This window comes from Leopardus geoffroyi, chromosome E1 (genome assembly GCF_018350155.1).
Source record: "Leopardus geoffroyi isolate Oge1 chromosome E1, O.geoffroyi_Oge1_pat1.0, whole genome shotgun sequence".
Taxonomy (NCBI): domain Eukaryota; kingdom Metazoa; phylum Chordata; class Mammalia; order Carnivora; family Felidae; genus Leopardus; species Leopardus geoffroyi.
In genome coordinates, this window is record NC_059330.1 from 13,165,666 (window position 1) to 13,185,868 (window position 20,203).

Genomic DNA, 20,203 nt, shown 5'->3' on the forward strand with positions numbered 1-20,203 from the left:
AAGCTCCGTGTCTGAAGTGACCTGTTTAAAGTTGAGTTGCTGTTAGCTATGTCTCAGATGTTATAGCTGGAAAAAAAAGATGATCTTGTTTGAGAAAGCCCAGTGAAGGTCACCCAGTTAATGGCAGAGCTGAGATTAGAACCTACACTTCTACAGACTCTTACTGATTTTCTGCTTTTATCCTGGAAGTGTTAACTTCTCCTTGCCTGTAAATGTAGTGGAAGTGTATCACAGTGCCACTTTTTTTTAGGGGAGTCAGAGGGATACTGGGATTGGTAGGGAAAGCCATTAATACATCTGTTGATACAGGCTTGTAATTCTATTTTTATGTTTTGTTAGGGTAAATATTTTGCTTCCTAAAACTCACCATGAGTTATATATAGTAATCTGCCCCAGTCTTCCAAAGCAATTTATGAATAACAGGAAAAAGTACTACTTTTTTAGTTTGCAACCTGTATTATTCCACTCAATGCAGAAAGTTTCCCTCTCTTGTATTTGCAAATTTGGGTATTTGTGAAGGACTTAATAGACATCCCTCTGGATGCATTTTAAAGTTCACCACTTCGCGGAGAGTTTCTCTAGGCTTACTTGGTTAATAAAAGCATGTTGAATGAATGAAAGAATAGCTACTATTTTTTGGGAGCTTGCTCTCTTACCAGGCACTATGTTAATTAGCATATTACATACTCCTTTCTTATTTGTTTTTCACAACAACCCTCTAAGGAATATATTTTTATCCCTATTTTACAAAGAAGGTAACAGGCTCAAAGAAATTTAATAAATTCCCAGGCTTATGCAGCTAGTAATAAGTGGAGTCAGGGTATGAACCCAGGTTTCTCTGACTCTAAAGCCTTGCTCTTAATTACTCTGCTCTGTTGCCTTATAATATGTATGATGCCATAAACTCAAACCTCCTGAGTCCGTCCCAGTGGACACCGTAGCTTGGATGCAGAGCTCAACTTTGGATACTGCTTTGCTCTTTTTCTGCATCGTGAGTTCAAGTTGGAAATATGACCTTGCTTCCCTTGCCGACTGGGTTTCCAGGCATCCGCTTGAGTGGATTTCTGTTTTAGGAAAACTCCTTTGGAGGCCAAGGACAGCTGTGCAGCCTGGAATTCATGTGCATGTACAGTCTGGGCTGAAGTAGAGCTCTGCGGCTGCTCTCACAATTCTACCTTTAAGCACCATAGTTTCACCACCTGTTTACTTATAGTCCTGTGAACATTTCTTGTGATATCTTGTCTCTTATTCATGCTTTTCACTCTGCTGATTAACCCTTTCTTATGCCATGCTTTGTCCAGCTCAGATGTCACTTCCTTCCTAAAGCAGCCCTAATCATCCACTCAAATTTCTCTCCCAACTCTGTTGGAGCTCTTTAGGGTCCTAAGCCCTCCTAGAATTCAGTATTCATTTCCTTGTGAATGTGGGCAAGTTACTGAATCTTTTTATGTCTGTCTCCTTGTCTATAAAGTAGGAAAATGACACCTACCTGAAAAGGATCACTTTCAGGGTTAAGTTTTAAATAAATAAAAAGTTGTAGGTAGTTGTTTTTTTTTTTTTAATTTTTTTAATGTTTATTTTTGAGAGAGAGAGAGAGACAGAACATGAGTGGGAGAGGAGCAGAGAGAGAGGGAGACACAGAATCTGAAGCAGGCTCCAGGCTCTGAGCTGTCAGCACGGAGCCTGATGTGGGGCTCGAACCATGAACGTGAGATCATGACCTGAGCTGAAGTCGGACACTTAACTGACTAAGCCACCCAGGTGCCCCGTGGGTGGTTTTTGTTTTTTGTTTTTTGTTTGTCTTGTTTGTTTGTTTGTTTTTGGAAAAGCAGTCCTGATCTCATGGTTCTAAAGATATTTCTAAAAAGCAGTCGATCTGCTTGGGATGTCAGCCGGAGCAAGTTGTTCATTACAACTTGTTTTTCCTCTAGGAGGTGGCATGCCCTAGGATAGTGTTGCTGAACTCTGGAGAACACTGCTGCCTATCCCAGATCAGTTGAAGTCAGAATGGGGGGGGGGGGGGGGGAGGGGTGGTTATAAAGGTCCCAGAGATCATTCTTTCTTTTGTGTCTCTGCAGGTAATTCTAAACATGTACAGTCAGGATTGAGAGCTGTTATAGTTATGGTTAAGAGCATGGGTTCTGAAGCCTGACCTGTTACTTTCTGAAGTGTGACCTTGGGCAAGTTATTTAGCCTCTAACCCTCCGTTTCGTCTTCTGGAAAGGCATATAACAGTACTTCTTATGGGGTTATTGAGAAGCTTTATTAAAATGTTACAGTTCTTAGAGTGGTATGACTGCCGTATAGTTAAGTGCCCAATAAATGTGTTATTATCATTATCTGGTGTTCTCCATATTCCAGGTAGTCATCTAAGTGGCCTAGCCTCTTGGGAGAATGGGGACATCGTAATAAGCATCTTAACTCCTGGAGCTACACCAGGTGTCAAGTTATTTCTTCTTAATACCAACAGTAATAAAAGATATCACTTGATAAATGCTTATTATGTGCTGGTCATTCTGTTAGGTAGTCAGTTTACCCTTTGAACAATGCTGTGAGGGAAGAATATTCATCGTTTGTTTTACTGATGAGGAAACTAAGGTGCTGAGAGGTTGAGAAGCTTGCCCAGGGTCCCACAGCTAGGTAAGCAGCAAGGCTGGGATTTGAAGGTCAGTGTAACTGAGGCCTGTGTTCCTAATCCCTCTGCCAGCATTCAAGAACATAGTTTGGGATATGCTGTACTAGACCATTCTGCAGTAAGAGTTCTTGCTATTCTTGAGTGATTCAGTGTAAGCAGCTTCAGTCTCCTTATTCTCAAGTTCAAAGCTCTCGTGGTTGGAAGGAGGACCTTAGAGGTTATCTGGACCAACCTCCTGCCCAGTGCTGCAGGCCTTTTGGCAAAGTTTCCAATGGTCATTTGGCTCTGCCTGAACATTTCCTAGTGATGGCACAAGAACTATTTATGAAGTGGTCGGTCTTGTGTTTGAATATTTCCTCATGTTGAGCAGAAAGTGCTTTCTAGTAATTTCTGTTGGTTACTGTGTACCTCTTAGAACAACATTAAGTCCTTTCCTTATTCACACAGTGAACCTTCTGGTGAAGGGATGGGCAGCCTTTGCCCACTTTCTTTATGTGACATGACTTTCTGGTCTTCTTCCTCTAGATTCTTTCCAGTCTCAAAATGCCCTACATAAGGTGAGGTATAGATTCCAGATGGAGAGTATGGCAGGACTGTTACTCTAGTCTCTGTTCTAGCTATTTCATAGTATTGTATTACTCTTCTAGTCAACCTAACCATCCAGGGCTTTTTCCTAGGAACTGCACCCGTCAAAACAATCTTTCTCATCTTGTACTTGAGGCACTTTAAAGAAGTTACCTTTTTATTTGTCCCTATCAGTTTACATCCTGTTGGTTTCAAGACTATTTCAGCCTGTTGAGTTGATTTTATCTTAACTCTGCCTTTAAACATTTTAGCTATACTCCTCACTTCGGTATGCATGGCTTCTGTATCCTTATCTTGTTGGTAAATCTTAAACAAAATCCATGAATTATTAGTCTTATTCTGTTTTCAGGTTCACATTTAATTTTGTTGTCATGAGAAACTAGATTATATGCTTTAATAAACTTGAGGTAGAACACCGTCTGTGGTATTCTTTGAATTTCTTGGTCTGGTGACCCTATTAAAAAAGAAAGAGATTAGTGTAAGCTCTTGTCATTTCTTATGGGAAAGACTTAGTTTCTTAAAGGATCATAGATTCTGAGAAGTTTTTTGTTTTTTGTTTTTAATTTCAGAGAATGACACTGATCATCTTTTCCTCTTTCTTTCCTTTTTTTTTTTTTTTTTTTAGTTTATTTATATTTTGAGAGAGAGAGAGCATGTGCATGCAAGCTGGGAAGAGGCAGAGAGAGCAGGAGAGAGAGAATCCCAAGCAGGCTCTGTGCTGTCAGTGCAGAGCCTGATGCAGGGCTCAATCTCACGAATGGAACTGTGAGATCATGACCTGAGCTGAAATCAAGAGTTGGACACTTAACGACTAAATCACCCAGGCACCCCAACATTGATCTTTTTAATCTGTGGTTTGGAAATTCTCTTTTCCTCTTATAAAATCAGTACAGGATTAGTCCCTCTCAAGACTTTAAGGAACTTTACTCCTCTGCAATTTTCTAGAGCTTACCTGATTTAGAGATTATTGTTTAAGTGTGAACTCATAGCTGAGTATGAGTCCAGTGCAACCAGGTGTAATTTTGGACTAGAAGATTTAAGTCTATTAAAACTGATTCTCGCTGTTGTCATCTATCTTGGGTTTTAGGTTTTAGGTTTTTTTTTTTTTTTTTTTTTTTTTTTGCAACGTTTATTTATTTTTGGGACAGAGAGAGACAGAGCATGAACGGGGGAGGGGCAGAGAGAGAGGGAGACACAGAATCGGAAACAGGCTCCAGGCTCTGAGCCATCAGCCCAGAGCCTGACGCGGGGCTCGAACTCACGCACCGCGAGATCGTGACCTGGCTGAAGTCGGACGCTTAACCGACTGCGCCACCCAGGCGCCCCATGTTTTTTTAATTTTTTTTAATGTGTATTTATTTTTGAGAGACCAAGAGAGACAGAGTGTGAGTGGGGGAGGGACAGAGAGCCAGGGAGACACAGAATCTGAATCAGGCTCCAGGCTCTGAGCTGTCAACTGACTGAGCCACCCAGGTGCCCTCTTGGGTTTTAGTTCTTATGTAATAATAGCTGCTCTACTGTCAGTTATTAGAATAGCACAAAAGAGCAACAGTTCTGTCCTTTTTCTTGCTTCTCTTCCCAAAGCAGTGTTGCTCCAAACAAAAACAAAGCCATTAGCATTTTTGATAAGCCTGTTTACTCTGGACTTTAACCTTTCCTTCATTAGATTTTATACAATTTATATTCACCAAAGAAAATTAGGAAAATAGAGTAAGAAAAGAGGTTGCCCACAGTCTACCACCTAAACTCAGTCATTTTTGACATTTTGTGTATTTTCTTCTAATCCTTTCTGGGTATGGACTTTATTTTTGTTATTCCCTTTGTAGTCATATTGATTTTTACCTTTTTGCTTGATAGCTGATCATCAACATTTTCCATGCCTGATATTAGTCTTCTAGATTTTTATATTTTTGATGTTCATTCTCTTACATTAATCATTAGTAATTTACTCTTTATCTGTTTTCCATGTTTGTTGTTTGGCAACTTGTGCTCACCTAAGCTCCACTGCCTTCTCTTTTTTGGAGATTGCCTCTCTCATACTCCAAGTTACTGTATTTAGTGTCTTCCAGAGTTTTTAATCATTTTTATCTGAGGTCTTAGAATTGGCTGCTTTTTCTCTGGATTTTCCTTGAGTTTTGTGTCCTACTGTCTGTCATTCATTGTGTTATTTCCTGTTAGAAAATCCAAGGTGATGCCCCTCGCCACCTTGCTTATAGTTAGCACTCACATGTCGAGTCCTCATTCCCCAGTGCATCTGTTCACCGCCACTTCAGCAATTAGCCCTTTCTCATAGGTTGGGCATAAATCTAGGCGCCTTTTTGTTGTTTTATTTTAAGCAGTGACCTTGTCAGCAAGGTGAGGGAGTATTGAGCATTCTCCTTTGTCAGTCTTCCGTCAACTCTTGAGCTTAAGGTTTCCATTTCCAGTGGGTCTTCCCACTGTCAGTCAGTTTGGTTCTCTTTTGAGAATGAACCTTTCTTATCCTCCAGATGACTAAGAGTAGTTTTTCTCTGCAATGATATGACTTTGCATCTTTTTTTTTTTTTTTTTTTTGCATCTTTATCTGCTTCTTTTGAACAAGATTGTCCACTGTCCATTTCTAGATTTGTATATCATTCTCTCTATTTTAAAATATCTGGGGGTGCCTGGGTGGTTCATTCGGTTAAGTGTCCAACTTTGGCTGAGGTCATGATCTCACAGTTGGTGGGTTTGAGCCCCATGTAGCATCTGTGTGGACAGCTCAGAGCCTGGAGCGTGCTTCAGATACTGGAGCCTGCCTCAGATACTGTGTCTCCCTCTCTCTCTCTGCCCCTCCCCTACTCATGCTCTGTCTCTCTTTGTCTCTCAAAAATAATAAATAAAAAGTGTTAAAAAATTTTTTTAAAATACAAACATCTGAGGCTAGAAGCTTTGTTCTTTACGCTCTTTTCCTTTCATTTTTAAGCTATTTTCTCCTCACATGTAGGGTTTTTTTTTTTTTTTTTAATGTTAAGGTTTTGATAGAACAGTGCTGTGATACTCTTGATGTTTATTTTTGTCATTTTTTTTGGTCTTTATTTTTTCTGATTGTCTCATTTGTGATTAAATCCTTATTACCAGATCAACAAGTCTCCTACAAGGTATTTTCTCCCTGATCTTTATTCTTTTGCCTCTGTCATCACCAGGAGCTCTCCTGGTTGTTCATTATCTTCTTCAGAACCATGTCTGTGTTTCTCAGGATTATTTCTTCAAAATCATGATTTAGCTTAAAGAACTGAGAGGGCTCCTGTCCAATGTGCACATCCATCTCATTTGCATTTGGCCGTTGTTCACTAATTTTTTTAATTAAAAAAATGTTTTATTTAAATCAAAGTTAGTTAACATATAGTGTAATAATGGTTTCAGAAGTAGAATTTAGTGATTCATCACTTACATATAAAACCAGTGCTCATCCCAACAAGTGCCCTCCTTAATACCCATCATCCATTTAGCCCATCCCCCTACACAACATCCCTCCAGGAACCGTATTTGTTCTCTGTATTGAGTCTCTTATGATTTGTCTCCCTCTCTGTCTTTATCATATTTTTTTTCCCTTTCCCTATGTTCATCTGTTTTGTTTCTTAAATTCCACATAGGAGTGAAATCATATGGTATTTATCTTTCTCTGACTGACTTATTTCTCTTATCCTAATACATTCTAGTTCCATCCATATTGCAAATGGCAAGATTTCATTCTTTTTGGTCACTGAATAGTATTCTATTGTGTATATATACACCACATCTTCTTACTCCATTCATCAGTCAATGGACATTTGGGCTTTTTCCATAATTTGGCTATTGTTGCTAGAGCCACTATAAACACTGGGGTGCATGTGCCCCTTAAAATCAGCATTTTTGTATCCTTTGGATAAATATCTAGTAGTGCAATTCTGGGTCATAGGGCATTTTTAACTTTTTGAGGAACCTCCATACTGTTTTCCAGAGTGGCTGCACCAGTTTGCATTCCCACCAGCAGTGCAAAAGTGTTCCCCTATCTCTGCATCCTCGGCAACATCTCTTGTTTTCCAAGTTGTTCATTTTAGCCATTCTGACAGGTGTGAAGTGGTATCTCGTTGTGGTTTTGATCTGTATTTCCCTGATGGTGAGTGATGTTGAGCATCTTTTCATATCTGTTAGTCCTGTGGATGTCTTCTTTGTAAAAGTGTTTTTTCATGTCTGTTGCCCGTTTCTTCACTGGATTATTTGTGTTTTGGATGTTGAGTTTGATAAGTTCTTTACAGATTTTGGATATAACCCTTTATTTGATATATCATTTGCAAATATCTTCTCCCATCCTGTCAGTTGCCTTTTAGTTTGGGGTTTGTTTCCTTTGCTGTGCAGAAGCTTTTTATCTTGATGAGGTCCCAAGAGTTCATTTTTGTTTTTATTTTCCTTGTCTCTGGAGACTTGTTTAGTAAGAAGTTGCTCTGGCCAAGGTCAAAGAGGTTGCTGCCTGTTTTCTTCTGTAGGATATTGATGGTTTTCTGTCTTATGTTTAGGTCTTTCATCCATTTTGAATTTATTTTTGTGTATGGTGTAAGAAAGTGGACTTGTTCCATTCTTCTGCATGTTGCTGTCCAGTTTTCCCAACACCATTTGTTAAAGAGACTGTCGTTTTTCCATTGGATATTCTTTCCTGCTTTGTCAAAGATTAGTTGGCCATATACTTGTGGGTCCATTTCTGGGTCCTCTATTCTGTTCCATTGATCTGAGTGTCTGTTTTTGTGCCAGTACTGTTTTGATGATTACAGCTTTGTAATGTAGCTTGAAGTCTGGAATTGTAATGCCTCCAGCTTTGGTTTTCTTTTTCAGGATTGCTTTGGCTGTTCAGGGTCTTTTCTGGATTCATACACTTTTTAGAGTTGTTTAACTCTGTGAAAAATGCTGGTGTTATTTTGATAGGGATTGACATTGAATGTATAGATTGCTTTGAGTCGTATCAACACTGAACAGTATTTGTTCTGGGGTGCCTGGATGGCTTAGCCAGGTAAGCGTCTGACTTCAGCTCAGGTCATGATCTCATGTTTTGTGAGTTAGATCCCTGCATCAGACTCTGTGCTGACAGTGCAGAACCTGCTCCGGATTCTGTCTGTCTCTCTCTCTCTCTCTCCCCCTCCCCTGCTCATGCATTTTCTCTCTCTCAAAATAAGTAAACTTAAAAAAAAAAGTCAATATTTGCTTTTCCGATCCATGAGCATGGAACGTTTTTCCATTTCTTTGTATCTTCAATTTCTTTCATAAACTTTCTATAGTTTTCACCATACAGATCTTTGGCCTCTTTGCTAAAATTTATTCCTAGGTATTTTGTGGTTTTTGATGCAGTTATAAATGGGATTGATTCCTTGATTTCTCCTTCTGCTACTTCATTATTGGTGTATAGAAATGAAATGATTTCTGTACATTGATTTTATATCCTGCAACTCTGGTGAATTCATATATCAGTTTTAGCAGTTTTTAGGTGTAGTCTTTTAGGTATTCCTCATAGACTATCATGTGGTCTGTGAAGAGTGAAAGTTTGACTTCTTCCTTGGCGATTTGGATACCTTTTATTTCTTTTTGTTGTCTGATTGCGGAGGCTAGGACTTCAACACAGCATTGAACAACAGTGGTGAGAGTGTAGACATCCCTGTCATGTTCCTGACCTTAGGGAGAAAGCTCTCAGTTTTTCCCCATTGAGGATATTAGCTGTGGATCTTTCGTATATGACGTTTATGAACCTGAGGTATGTTCCTTCTATTCCTACATTATTGAGGGTGTTTATCAAGAAAGGATGCTGTATTTTGTCAAATGCTTTTTCTGTCATCTACTGAGAGGATCATGTGGTTCTTACCCTTTCTTTTATTAATGTGATATATCACATTGATTGATTTGCAGATGTTGAACCAGCCCTGCAGCCCAGGAATAAATTCCACTTGATCATGGTGAATAATTCTTTTAATGTATTGTTGGATTTGGTTTGCTAGTATCTTGTTGAGAATTTTTGCATCCGTGTTCATCAGGGAGATTGGTCTGTAATTCTCCTTTTTGTGGGGTCTTTGGTTTTGGAATCAAGGTAATCCTGGCGCCTCTGTTTACTATTGAACTGCTGGTCACTAATAAGGACTTGCCAGAGTTTATAAGTCTTGATATCTCTGTCTTCCTGAATCTGGCTGGCAGGAAAGCACTCACCTGATTTAGTTTGGCCATATCTACATGATTTCTAGTTAAACCTGGCTTGTACTCTTCAAATGGACAGAACAATAGGAGCGCCTGGGTGGCTCAGTCGGTTAAGTGTCTGACTTCCGCTCAGGTCGTGATCTCATGGTTCGTGAGTTTGAGCCCCACGTCGGACACTATGCTGACAGCTCAGAGCCTGGAGCCTGCTTCGGATTCTGTGTCTCCTCTACCCCTTCCATGCTTATGTTCTGTCTGTCTCTTTCTCAAAAATCAATAAACATTTAAAAAACAAACAAGACCAAAATGACAGAACAACAAGTATTTAAACATTTTATTTTTTAATCTGAAAGTATTCACCTACTTTTAAGTATTTAAGTTCATTTGTTTTAAACAGACATATGGGGGGGTCTTGGTGGCTCAGTCAATTAAGTATCCTACTTTTGATTTCTGCTCAGGTCATGATCTCATGGTTCATGAGATCCAGCCCTGTGCTGGCAGCATGGAGCCTGCTTGGGATTCTCTCCCCCGCTCGCTGCCACTCTCCCTCGCATCCTCTCTTTCTCAAAAAAATAAATAAATAAATTGACATGAAAACGTACTTGGGAGTAATGGACATTGAATTCTTGACGAATTACTTCAAAGATGGGAGGGAGAGAAGGGTGAGGAGTTACACAGGCCCCAGTTTTATATGTAATGTTTTATGTGCCTCATCTTTTTAGGAAATTAAGCGTAAGGTTAGGTGGTGGATGTACAGGTATTTGAAAAATTTTTTATTGATATGTTTGTATATTTCACAACTATGAAGATTAAGTGTTTAAAGTATTTAGTAAAAAATTAACATGATCCTGGTAAAGCTGAGATTCCTTTTTGTGGGGGGGGGGCGGTTTCTGGCTTTTATTTATTTTATTTTATCTCATCATGGTACGTGTACTCTTTTTTTTTTTTTATAATGTTTATTTATTTTGAGAGAGAGAAGAGAGAGCGCGTGAGCAGGGGAGGGGCAGAGAGAAAGGGAAAGAGAGAAAGAATCCCAAGCAGGCTCTTCCCTGCCTGTGCAGAGCTGGATGCAGAGCTCAGACTCATGAACTGTGAGATCATGACCTGAGCTAAAATCAAGAGTGGAATGTTTAACCAACTGAGCCACCCAGGCACCCCTCTTTTTTTTTTTTTTTTTAATGTTTATTTATTTGAGAGAGAGAGAGAGAGAGAGAGTGAGAGTGCACACACTAGCGGGGGAAGGGCAGAGAGAAGGAGAGAGAGAATCCCCAACGAGCATGGAGCCCAACGTGGGGCTCAATCTCACGACCATGAAATCATGACCTGAGTGGAAATCAAGAGCCTGAGCCACCTAGGTGCCTGGTACTATACTGTTTTAATTACTACTGCTTTGTAATGTAAATGAATCTGGAATTGTGATACTTCTTGTTTTTTAACTTTGCAAGATTGCTCTGGGTATTTGAGGTCTTTTGTGGGTGGTTCCATACAAATTTTAGGATTGTTTGTTCTAGTTCTGTGAAAAATTATGTTGTTATTTTGATAGGAATTGCTTTAAATTTGTAGATTGCTTTGGCTAATAGGCATTTTAACAGTATTTGTTCTTCCAACTCATGAGCATGGAATGTCTTTCCATTTCTTTGTGCCATCTTGAATTTCTTTCCTTAGTGTTTTACAGTTTTCAGAATACAGGTCTTTAGGTTCCTTCTTGACTATAGCCGTCAGCCTTTCTTCTTCCCCAGCAGTAACAGCTGTTATTAGTGTAAATTATACCAGCCTTTTTCTAGGTCTTTGTGTTCACAAATACATACCCTTAGAAAGTGTGTGATGGGGTTTATATTTTAATTTTTTCATGTCGTCACATTGCAAGGCACACCTCATTTCATCGCACTTCACTTTATTGCACTTTGCAGATGTTGCTTTTTTTTTTTTTTTTAAACAAATTAAAGGTTTGTAGCAACCCTGTGTCGAGCAGGTCTGTTGGTGCCATTTTTCCAATAGCGTTTTCTCACTTTGTATCTCTGTGTCACATTTTGATAATTCTTGCAATATTTCAAACTTTTTCATTATTATTGTATTTGTTTTGGTGATCCCTGATCAGTGATCTTGATGTTACTGTTGTAATTGTTTGGGGATGCCACGAACCACTCCCTTATAAGATGGAGAACTTTGATAAATGTTGTGTGTATTCTGACTGCTCCACCAACTGGCTGGTCTCTTGTTTCTCTCCCTGTCCTTGAGTCCCCATTCCCTGAGACACAACAGTATTGAAATTAGGCCAATTAATGACCCTTACAATGGCCTCTAAGTGTCTAAGTGAAAGGAGGATCCACTTCCCTCACTTTCAATCAAAAGCTAGATGTGATTAAGCTTAGTGAGGAAGGCATGTCCAAAGCCAAGACAGGCCAAAACTAGAGCTCTTGTGCCAAACAGCCAAGTTGTGAATGCAAAGGAAAAGTTCTCAAAGAAATTAAAAGTACTACTCCAGGGAACACACAAATGATAAGTGAAACAGCCTTATTGCTGATATGGAGAGAGTTTTGTGGTCTGTATAGATCAAACCAGCCTATTCCCTTAAGCCAAGGCCTAATCCAGAGCAAGGAAGGCCCTGACTCTCTTCTATTCTGTGAAGCTGAGAGAGGTGAGGAAACTGCAGAAGAAAAGTTTGAAGGCAGCGGCGGTTGGGTCATGAGAGGTTTAAGGAAAGAAGCCATCCAGTTCTGTAATGTAAAAGCACAAAGTGAAGCAGCAAGCATGTAGAAGCTGCAGCAGATAATCCAGAAGATCTAGCTAAGGTAATTAATGAAGGTGACTACACCAAACAATAGATGGGCAATGAAAGCTGGTGTATTGTTTTAATGTGCGTTTTCCTGATTAGTGAGATCAACCTTTTTATATGTTTATTGACCACTTATATTTCCTTTTGTGTGAAATGTCTGTTCATGTCCATGTTTATCTTGGGCTGTCATTTTATTATTGATTTGTAAGATTTCTTTACTCTAGTTTGATACTTTGCTTTATATTCAGAGGCAACATCTCTTTGGAATTGTCTTTATTATTGCACATCTCTCTTTGACAAGCATTTAAAAATTACAGAATCAGCTTGTCAAGTTCAAGGAGTAATCCTGCTGAATTTGGTATTGCTTTAGTTATTACAGGTTAATCTGGGGAGAGGTATCATGTATTTTACCAACACCATTTGTTTCATCTTTTTCAGCCTAATATGCCTGTTCTGAATTAGATCATTTGTTTAATGCTGTTGCTTTGTGATAAAAATTAAAATAGTTTACCTTTCTGTCGTATTTCCTTTCTTTTGAAATAATTGTCATCTCTTTTAACATATTTGTTTTCTAAATATATGTTATCTGAACTGTCATAAATGACTACTTGTGGGATGTACAATAGTGGGTGGGAAAATTCTATCATCTCTTTTGTGTCTTGTTTTTCTAGCAATCCCCAAAGTGAGATTGGAGACAATCTACATTTGCGGAGTAGATGAGATGAGTACCCAGGATATCTTTTCCTATTTTAAAGAATATCCTCCAGCTCACATTGAATGGTTGGATGATACCTCCTGTAAGTACATGCAAGTTTTTTTTTGAATATGCTTTTGTTTATGATTTTAGGAGTTCTTGCCATGTCAGATGGTGAATGATTATGGTTCAGACTACTTGTCTAGCCCTGACATCTGCCTTTAGCCTAGGAGAGAAAGATTGCCCATTGATGAGAACCAGAGTGTCTTAGCCAATCTGCCAGATCATACTCCATGAACATTCCACATCAGCTCAGTGGTGATGACCAGGGATCTAGGAGGTTGGTTGCTGGCATCTAAGTCTTATGTACATGACCGAGGCCTCCTTAACTCCCACAATTTCCCAATAAAAGGGTGGATCCAACTGTATAGACTTGGGGCTGTATGTTCAGGGCTTTAGCTTTTGTCAGTGCACCTTCCCATGTAGCTACTCACAGGTCTGATTCTGCCTTAGTATCTGAGCTAGAACTGAACCAGAACCTTCTGACACTGTATCAGACCTCTCATCTCTACTTGCTTTGGAAGTTCACCTGCTTGCTCTAACTTGTGAACTAGCTGTAATTTTTACTTGCCTCCCCACTCCAAGCCTGGCAGGACCTGTGGTAACCACTCTGCCAGCTTCTTGTCTTAACTCACTTCTAGTCTGGCTTTACTTAACTATCAGCTTGCTGATCTGCTAGGTTGTACCCTGAATAGCTGCCTGGGTTTCCCAGCTGCTTTCTTTAGAAGATGTTGATTCAGGGGCACCTCGGTGGCTCATTTGGTTGAGTGTCTAACTTTGGCTCAGGTCATGATCTCCCAGTTTTGGGATCAAACTCCACATTGGGCTCGCTGCTATCAGCACAGAGCCTGCTTTGGAACCTCTGTGCCCCTCTCTCTCTCTCCAAAATAAATAAAACATTAAAAAGAAAAACAGGTTTTAAAGATGTTGATTCAGTGTTTTCATTGAAAGAAGAAACATGATTGAAGAGTTTTCTCCATTTTTCCATTTGCTTAACTTACACCATCTAAATAAAAGGTTGACACACCTTTTTTTATAAAGGGCTAGACAGTAAATATTTTAGGTTTTGTAGGCCATACAGTCTTTGTTTTGTTGTGTTGGTTCAGCTCTGCTATTGTAGCATGAAAGCAGCCATAGACAATATGTTATTGAACGAGCCTGGCTGTTTCCCATAGAAATTTTTTTTACAAAAACATGGGGGATGTATACTTTATTTTACATTAATTATACCTATATAAAGCTGGTACTAATACAAATAAATAAATGAACGGGTGGTGGACTGGATTTGGCCTACAGGTTGTAGTTTGCTAACTCCTGAGCTAAGTCACTAAAACTATAGCTAAGGGATATTAGAGTTGGAGGGACCCTTATTAGATTTACACAGTTTTGCTAACTCATGTTGTACATCAGAACTGAAAAACAGAGAAGGGAAATTGTTTACCCAAGGCCACATGGCATATTTATAACAAAAGTGAGAAAGAATCTGTAGCCTTTCATTTCCCAAACTGAGTGAGGTGTAAGGTTAACTTTAGTTTGAGAAATGCTGTTTTATTTTTTTTTTTTTATTTTATTTTATTTTTTTTTATTATTTTTTTTTTTTTATAAATTTTTTTTTCAACGTTTATTTATTTTTTTTGGGACAGAGAGAGACAGAGCATGAACGGGGGAGGGGCAGAGAGAGAGGGAGACACAGAATCAGAAACAGGCTCCAGGCTCTGAGCCATCAGCCCAGAGCCTGACGCGGGGCTCGAACTCACGGACCGCGAGATTGTGACCTGGCTGAAGTCTGACGCTTAACCGACTGCGCCACCCAGGCGCCCCGAGAAATGCTGTTTTAAACAAAATTAAACAGATTTCTTTTCTACAAGACTTTTCAACACCTTTTTCTTGCTAAATTCTCTTGCTTAAAGAAGCAGATTAAAGTAGTTGCTACAAAGCCAAGTGGCTGTCATGCCTCCATTGTATATTCTGTGGATGCCATCATCACTCATACTTTACAGTGGGAAACAGTCATTCAGCACATTTGAGTGATAAGGAACAGCAGATGGCTTCCCTGTAGGGGACAGTAGTATGAAGGATAATCCAAATTTGTTTTGATGTTATCATCTTGTCGTCGTCGTCATCATCATCATCATTAGAACTGCTAACACTACGTAACACTCGCTGAGCCAGGCAGGTTTAATACACAGAACCCATTTTCATCGAATACTTGACAGTTATTTTGTGGAACCCCATTTGGGAATGCAGCTCTAGGCTGATTTTTTCAAGGAGGTTTTACTACCACTTTCTGTACTTCTTTCATTAGTTGGTTTGTACATTTACTGATGCTGATCTGTAGCTAGATGAGGCCATAGCAAGGAACATGTTGCAGTCTTTGTTTTTAAAAAACCTTCCATTTAGATGCGATGTCAGGTTTTATTTTACATTTTGTTTCAGGTAATGTTGTCTGGCTGGATGAAATGACAGCCACACGAGCCCTTATCAATATGAGCTCTTTGCCAGCCCTGGATAAGATAAGAAGCAGGGATGCCAATGAGGACAGGTCATCTGAGAAAAGTAAAAAAGGTAACAACACAAAGGAGGGACTTTTGGGCTAAAAGTCCTGTTAGTTTGGGTTTCTGTGCAGAGCATTATATAGCATTTCATTGTCAGTTGTTTCTAAAATAAGCTATGATAATCCAAAGAGGGAGAAAATCTTGAACTTTTAAATTACATGAGATGGAGTTATGTTAAGGTTCATCTTGTTGCTTGCATTATGTTTTAGACAAGCAGGAAGACAGTTCAGATGATGATGAGGCCGAAGAAGGAGAAGTTGAAGATGAGAACTCCAGTGATATAGAGGTTAGTAATAGGGCAAAGATATATTAAAGGTTTGAGTGCAAAAGGCTGTCTTTTATATAAGTCTTAAAGACTTAGTGCGTTGCATTCTTCCTCTGGCTTTCACTTTTAGACCTTCGGAGGGTGCACCAGGTGCCTCGCCTTTCAGTTCATGTGGCTGTAATGAGTGATTCTTCTTGAGATCATAGAATTGTACTCATACTTCTGTATAAAAGAAAATGGTTTTATTGAGAAATACTTTGAAGTGTTACCTGTCTGATCCGTAAAATTAAGAAGAAGCAAGTGATGGAATACTTCCTGATGGAGCATGTATTTTGTTGGAAATATCAAAGTGTATTCATTTAAAGAACATTTACTGAGTACCTGCTATATACCAAATTCTAGGTGCTATGGATATAGATCAAGCCAAAGTCCTTCCCCTGTTGGAACATACATTCTAGTGGAGAAGACAGAGAATGCACAGATACACAGATAAGTAATATAATGTCAGGAAGTGAGGAGTGCTATGGAGGAAAGTAAAGAAGGGTAAGCAGATAGAGAATGATAGAGACTCTTAGAATGTTCAGGGAGAACATCTGACTTAGCAGTGCTTCAGAGGAACAGTGCTGTCATGCTTTGAGAATTGTTAAAGAATGCTTTCTCAATCAATGGTGACTTTGCTGTTGAATAAATATTAAAGAAGCTTTAATGTTTATATTGAAAATGCTCTTTTTTCTTAAGTTGGACACATTGTCTCAAGTAGAAGAAGAGTCTCTGCTAAGAAACGATCTTCGTCCAGCTAACAAACTTGCTAAAGGAAATAGGTTATTCATGAGATTTGCTACAAAAGGTAAATGTGATTCTTGGCATTGATTTTTAGTTTTAATCAAAGTCACTTATTTTTCAGTGACATCCTTCTCTTTTGAATAGGAAGTTCGGTCAGGTAATCTCAAAGTCCATTCAAACTGTATAATATTCTATGCTTGTAAAATGATGGCTTGCTGCCTAAGTTAAATTTCAAACTTTGAAAGTGAATGTTAGCTATTTGTATACTTTTGTGATTTTTGCCTAAAGGAAGTTATTTTCTGTTAAAGCTACTTTGCCCTCTGTGTTTTTCAGCCAAATTATCATCTGAACTATGAAAACATTTTTTTAAAGTTTTTATTTATTTTTGAGAGAGAAAGAGAGTGAGCAGGGGAGAGGCAGAAAGAGAGGGAAAGAGAATCCCAAGCAGGCTCCATGCTGTCAGTGCAGAGCCCAATGTACGGCTTGAACTCATGAACCATGAGATCATGCATGACCTGAGCCAAAATGAAGAGTCGGATGCTTAACCGACTGAGCCCCCCAGGCGTCCCTGAAAACATTATCTATCTATCTATCTATCTATCTATCTATCTATCTATCTATTTAATTTTTAAGGTTTATTCATTTCTCAGAGACAGAGACAGAGCGTGAGTGAGTGAGGGGCAGAGAGAGAGGGAGACACAGAATCTGAAGCCGGCTCCAGGCTCCGAGCTGTCAGCACAGAGCCCGATGTGGGGCTGGAACTCATGAACTGCGAGATCATGACCTGAGATGGAGTTGGAGGTTTAACCAACTGAGCCACCCAGGCACCCCCCTGAAAACATTTTTAAATTATACTTTTAAATTTATCACAGCAGTGTCCTCCTGGACATTGCTAATAGTGCCATTCAGCTCTAATTCTCTAAGGAGTCCAATTAAAAGCCTCTTAAATTTTTTAATGTTTTTATTTATTTTTGAGAGAGAGAAAGAGAGTGTGCATGTGAGCATGTGGGGGCGAGGGGTAGAGAGAGGAAGATGGAGGATCCAGAGCGGGCTCTGCGTGGACAGCCGAGAACCTGATGTGGGACTCGAACTCACCAACTGCAAGATCATGACCTCAGCTTAGGTGCTTAACCAACTAAGCCACTCAGTCGCGCCAAGCCTCTTAAGTTTGCAAGGCTCTTTATGCACAATGATTTTGGTGTACATTAAAATATGTAAGAATTTTGAATATGGAGTACTCTGGTTTGTTTTTCTTGACTGAGACATATTTTAAGAGTATAGGCTTGGAGTGCCTGGGTGGCTCAGTCAGTTAAGAATCCGACTCTTGATCTCACCTCAGGTCTTGATCTCAGGGTCGTGAGTTCAAGCCCCATGTTGGGCTCTGCACTGGACATGGAGCCTAGTTTAAAAAAAAAAATGGGGCACCTGGGTGGCTCAGTTGGTTAAGCATCCAACTTCGGCTCAGGTCATGATCTCACAGTTTGCGGGTTCAAGCCCCGCATCGGGCTCTGTGCCGACAGCTCAGAGCCTGGAGCTTGCTTCTGATTCTGTGTCTCCCTCTCTCTCTGCCCCTCCCCTGCTCACGCTGTCTCTGTCTCTGAAAAAAAAATAAATGTAAAAACAAAAAAAATTAAAAAAAAAAAAGTATTGGCTCATTATTTTATCAACTCTGCCTCAGTTTTGGTTTGTCTGTTACCTCCTCATGATTAAATCGGGTTGTGCGTGTTCGCAAGAGTACCACAGAAGTGCTGCTGTTATCATTTTCAGTGCATCGTGTCAGGAGGCACATGATATTTATTTGTCCCATTTCTGGAGGTGTTAACTTTTCTCACTTGGTTAAAGTAACGATTGTCAGGTTTCTCCTGTTTTTCCATTTGTAAATCTAAAATTTGTAGGGAGGTACTTTGAGATTATGTGAACTGCTTTCTGCTCATCATACTTCCAATTATCATCCATTGAAGACTTTTTAATTCTACATTTCTTTATGAGTTGGCATTCTGCTACAAGGAAGAACTTCCTTTTTGTACCCATTTGTTTATTTACTTATATCAGTTTAGACTCATGAGTCTTATTCAGTGGTTTATCATTCATTCGTATCATTTGTTTGATTTACAAATGTTCTTAGATTGGGCCAGAGGAGTCCCTTCAAGTTATGTTATTTTGACATGCCTCCATGATTCTTTGAGCACTTTCTTACTTGGTGGCCGAGTGAAACATCTTGTTTTCCCAGACTCAACTTGTACTTTTCCTGTCCCAGATCTGGAATCAGCCATTTCTCCAAGGAGCTGGTGGGCATGTCTTTCTGAAGGGTGTACACACTAGCTTTTGCCGCTGTTTACTTGTAGTACTGGATGGATACATTCGCATTGGTTTTCATCCTTTGCAGTCAGTGAGTGCCCTAGGAGCCATCAGAGATGTTTATGTTATGAAAGTTATGTTATGTTATGTTATGTTATGTTATGTTTATGATGAAAACAGAGATGTTTATGTTATGAAAGCCATCAGAGATGTTTATGTTATGAAAGATCATTGCCCACTTTTTCTTTCTGTTAACTGGCATTTTAACTTGACAGAAGTGATCTTTTCTGTGTTCATTTGAGTGGCTTATTCGAGTGCATTCTAGATAAATGGTGCTAGGCTATTTTCTTTAAGCCATTTTGAGGAACATAACAATAAATTGGAAAAACTGGTTTACCAAATATATGGAATTATGTATAATCTGTTTCTTTAATACTTAGATTCTGTGTTATTGGTGTTGTCATTCAGAAACAAATGCCTTTCAGGGGACCACTAAAAAAGCTACCTCATCTAGAAAGCCTTTTAGTTTTTGAACAGCTCTAATGACTGAAGTTCTCCTATGCTTCTTGGAACCTTGTATGCTGTGTTGTTGCTTTTAATAGTATTTTCTCTGTGAGGTCAGTCAGCTCCTTAACAACAGCTTAACCTCATTCATCTCTGTTTTTTGCCCCACCCCCTCAACACTGCGGTGCTTTTATAGGCACTGAGAGTGAATGTTTGTAGTGCATCTTTCCCTTTTATTGGCAAATTGTGCTGATGTGATCCCAGCTACAGAAAACATTTTTTTTACGTTTATTTATTTTTGAGAGAGAGAGCAAGTGCGAGCGAGCGGGGGAAGGGGTGGAAGAGGGAGACACAGAAGCCAAAGCAGGCTCCAGGCTCTGAGCTGTTAGCATAGAGCCCGACGTGGAGCCCGAACTCACAAACCGTGAGATCATGACCTGAGCCGAAGTCAGACGCTCAACCGACTGAGCCACCCAGGCTCCCCGGCAAACATTTTTTTAAACCATTCAACATTGTCTTCACACCAATGGGAAATCCTGGGTAACTGTTGTAATTAATTTTTAGATGACAAAAAGGAACTTGGAGCAGCCAGAAGAAGTCAGTATTACATGAAATACGGGAATCCAAATTACGGAGGCATGAAAGGAATTCTTAGTAATTCTTGGTGAGTCCAAAACTTTAAGATACAGTAGTTTAAATAGTACTTAAGGTTTTCTTAATCCTTCGGTTGGTCTTCTGCAATGCAGTGTCAGTGCCATGTGTGGACTTAAAGGAAGACAAGAAGGAGTCAGGATTCTTAACTGTGGTAAATGGTATGAAAGGCTGAGTTACAGTTTCATGTAAAATGTCTCTGTTTCAGTACCTAACATTTCATCAG

General features: G+C 39.4%; 1 protein-coding gene across 2 annotated transcripts in view; it reads left to right on the forward strand.

Moving 5' to 3' along the window:
- NCBP3 (nuclear cap binding subunit 3) overlaps positions 1–20,203 on the forward strand; it is a 33,331-nt gene that overhangs the window by 4,487 nt on the left and 8,641 nt on the right. For both annotated transcript variants that reach the window (XM_045487692.1, XM_045487693.1), the window contains exons 4-8: positions 12,839–12,964; positions 15,358–15,486; positions 15,686–15,762; positions 16,480–16,588; positions 19,891–19,990. In XM_045487692.1, coding sequence (XP_045343648.1) covers positions 12,839–12,964; positions 15,358–15,486; positions 15,686–15,762; positions 16,480–16,588; positions 19,891–19,990 — 541 coding nt within the window. The remainder of the gene's footprint in view (positions 1–12,838; positions 12,965–15,357; positions 15,487–15,685; positions 15,763–16,479; positions 16,589–19,890; positions 19,991–20,203) is intronic.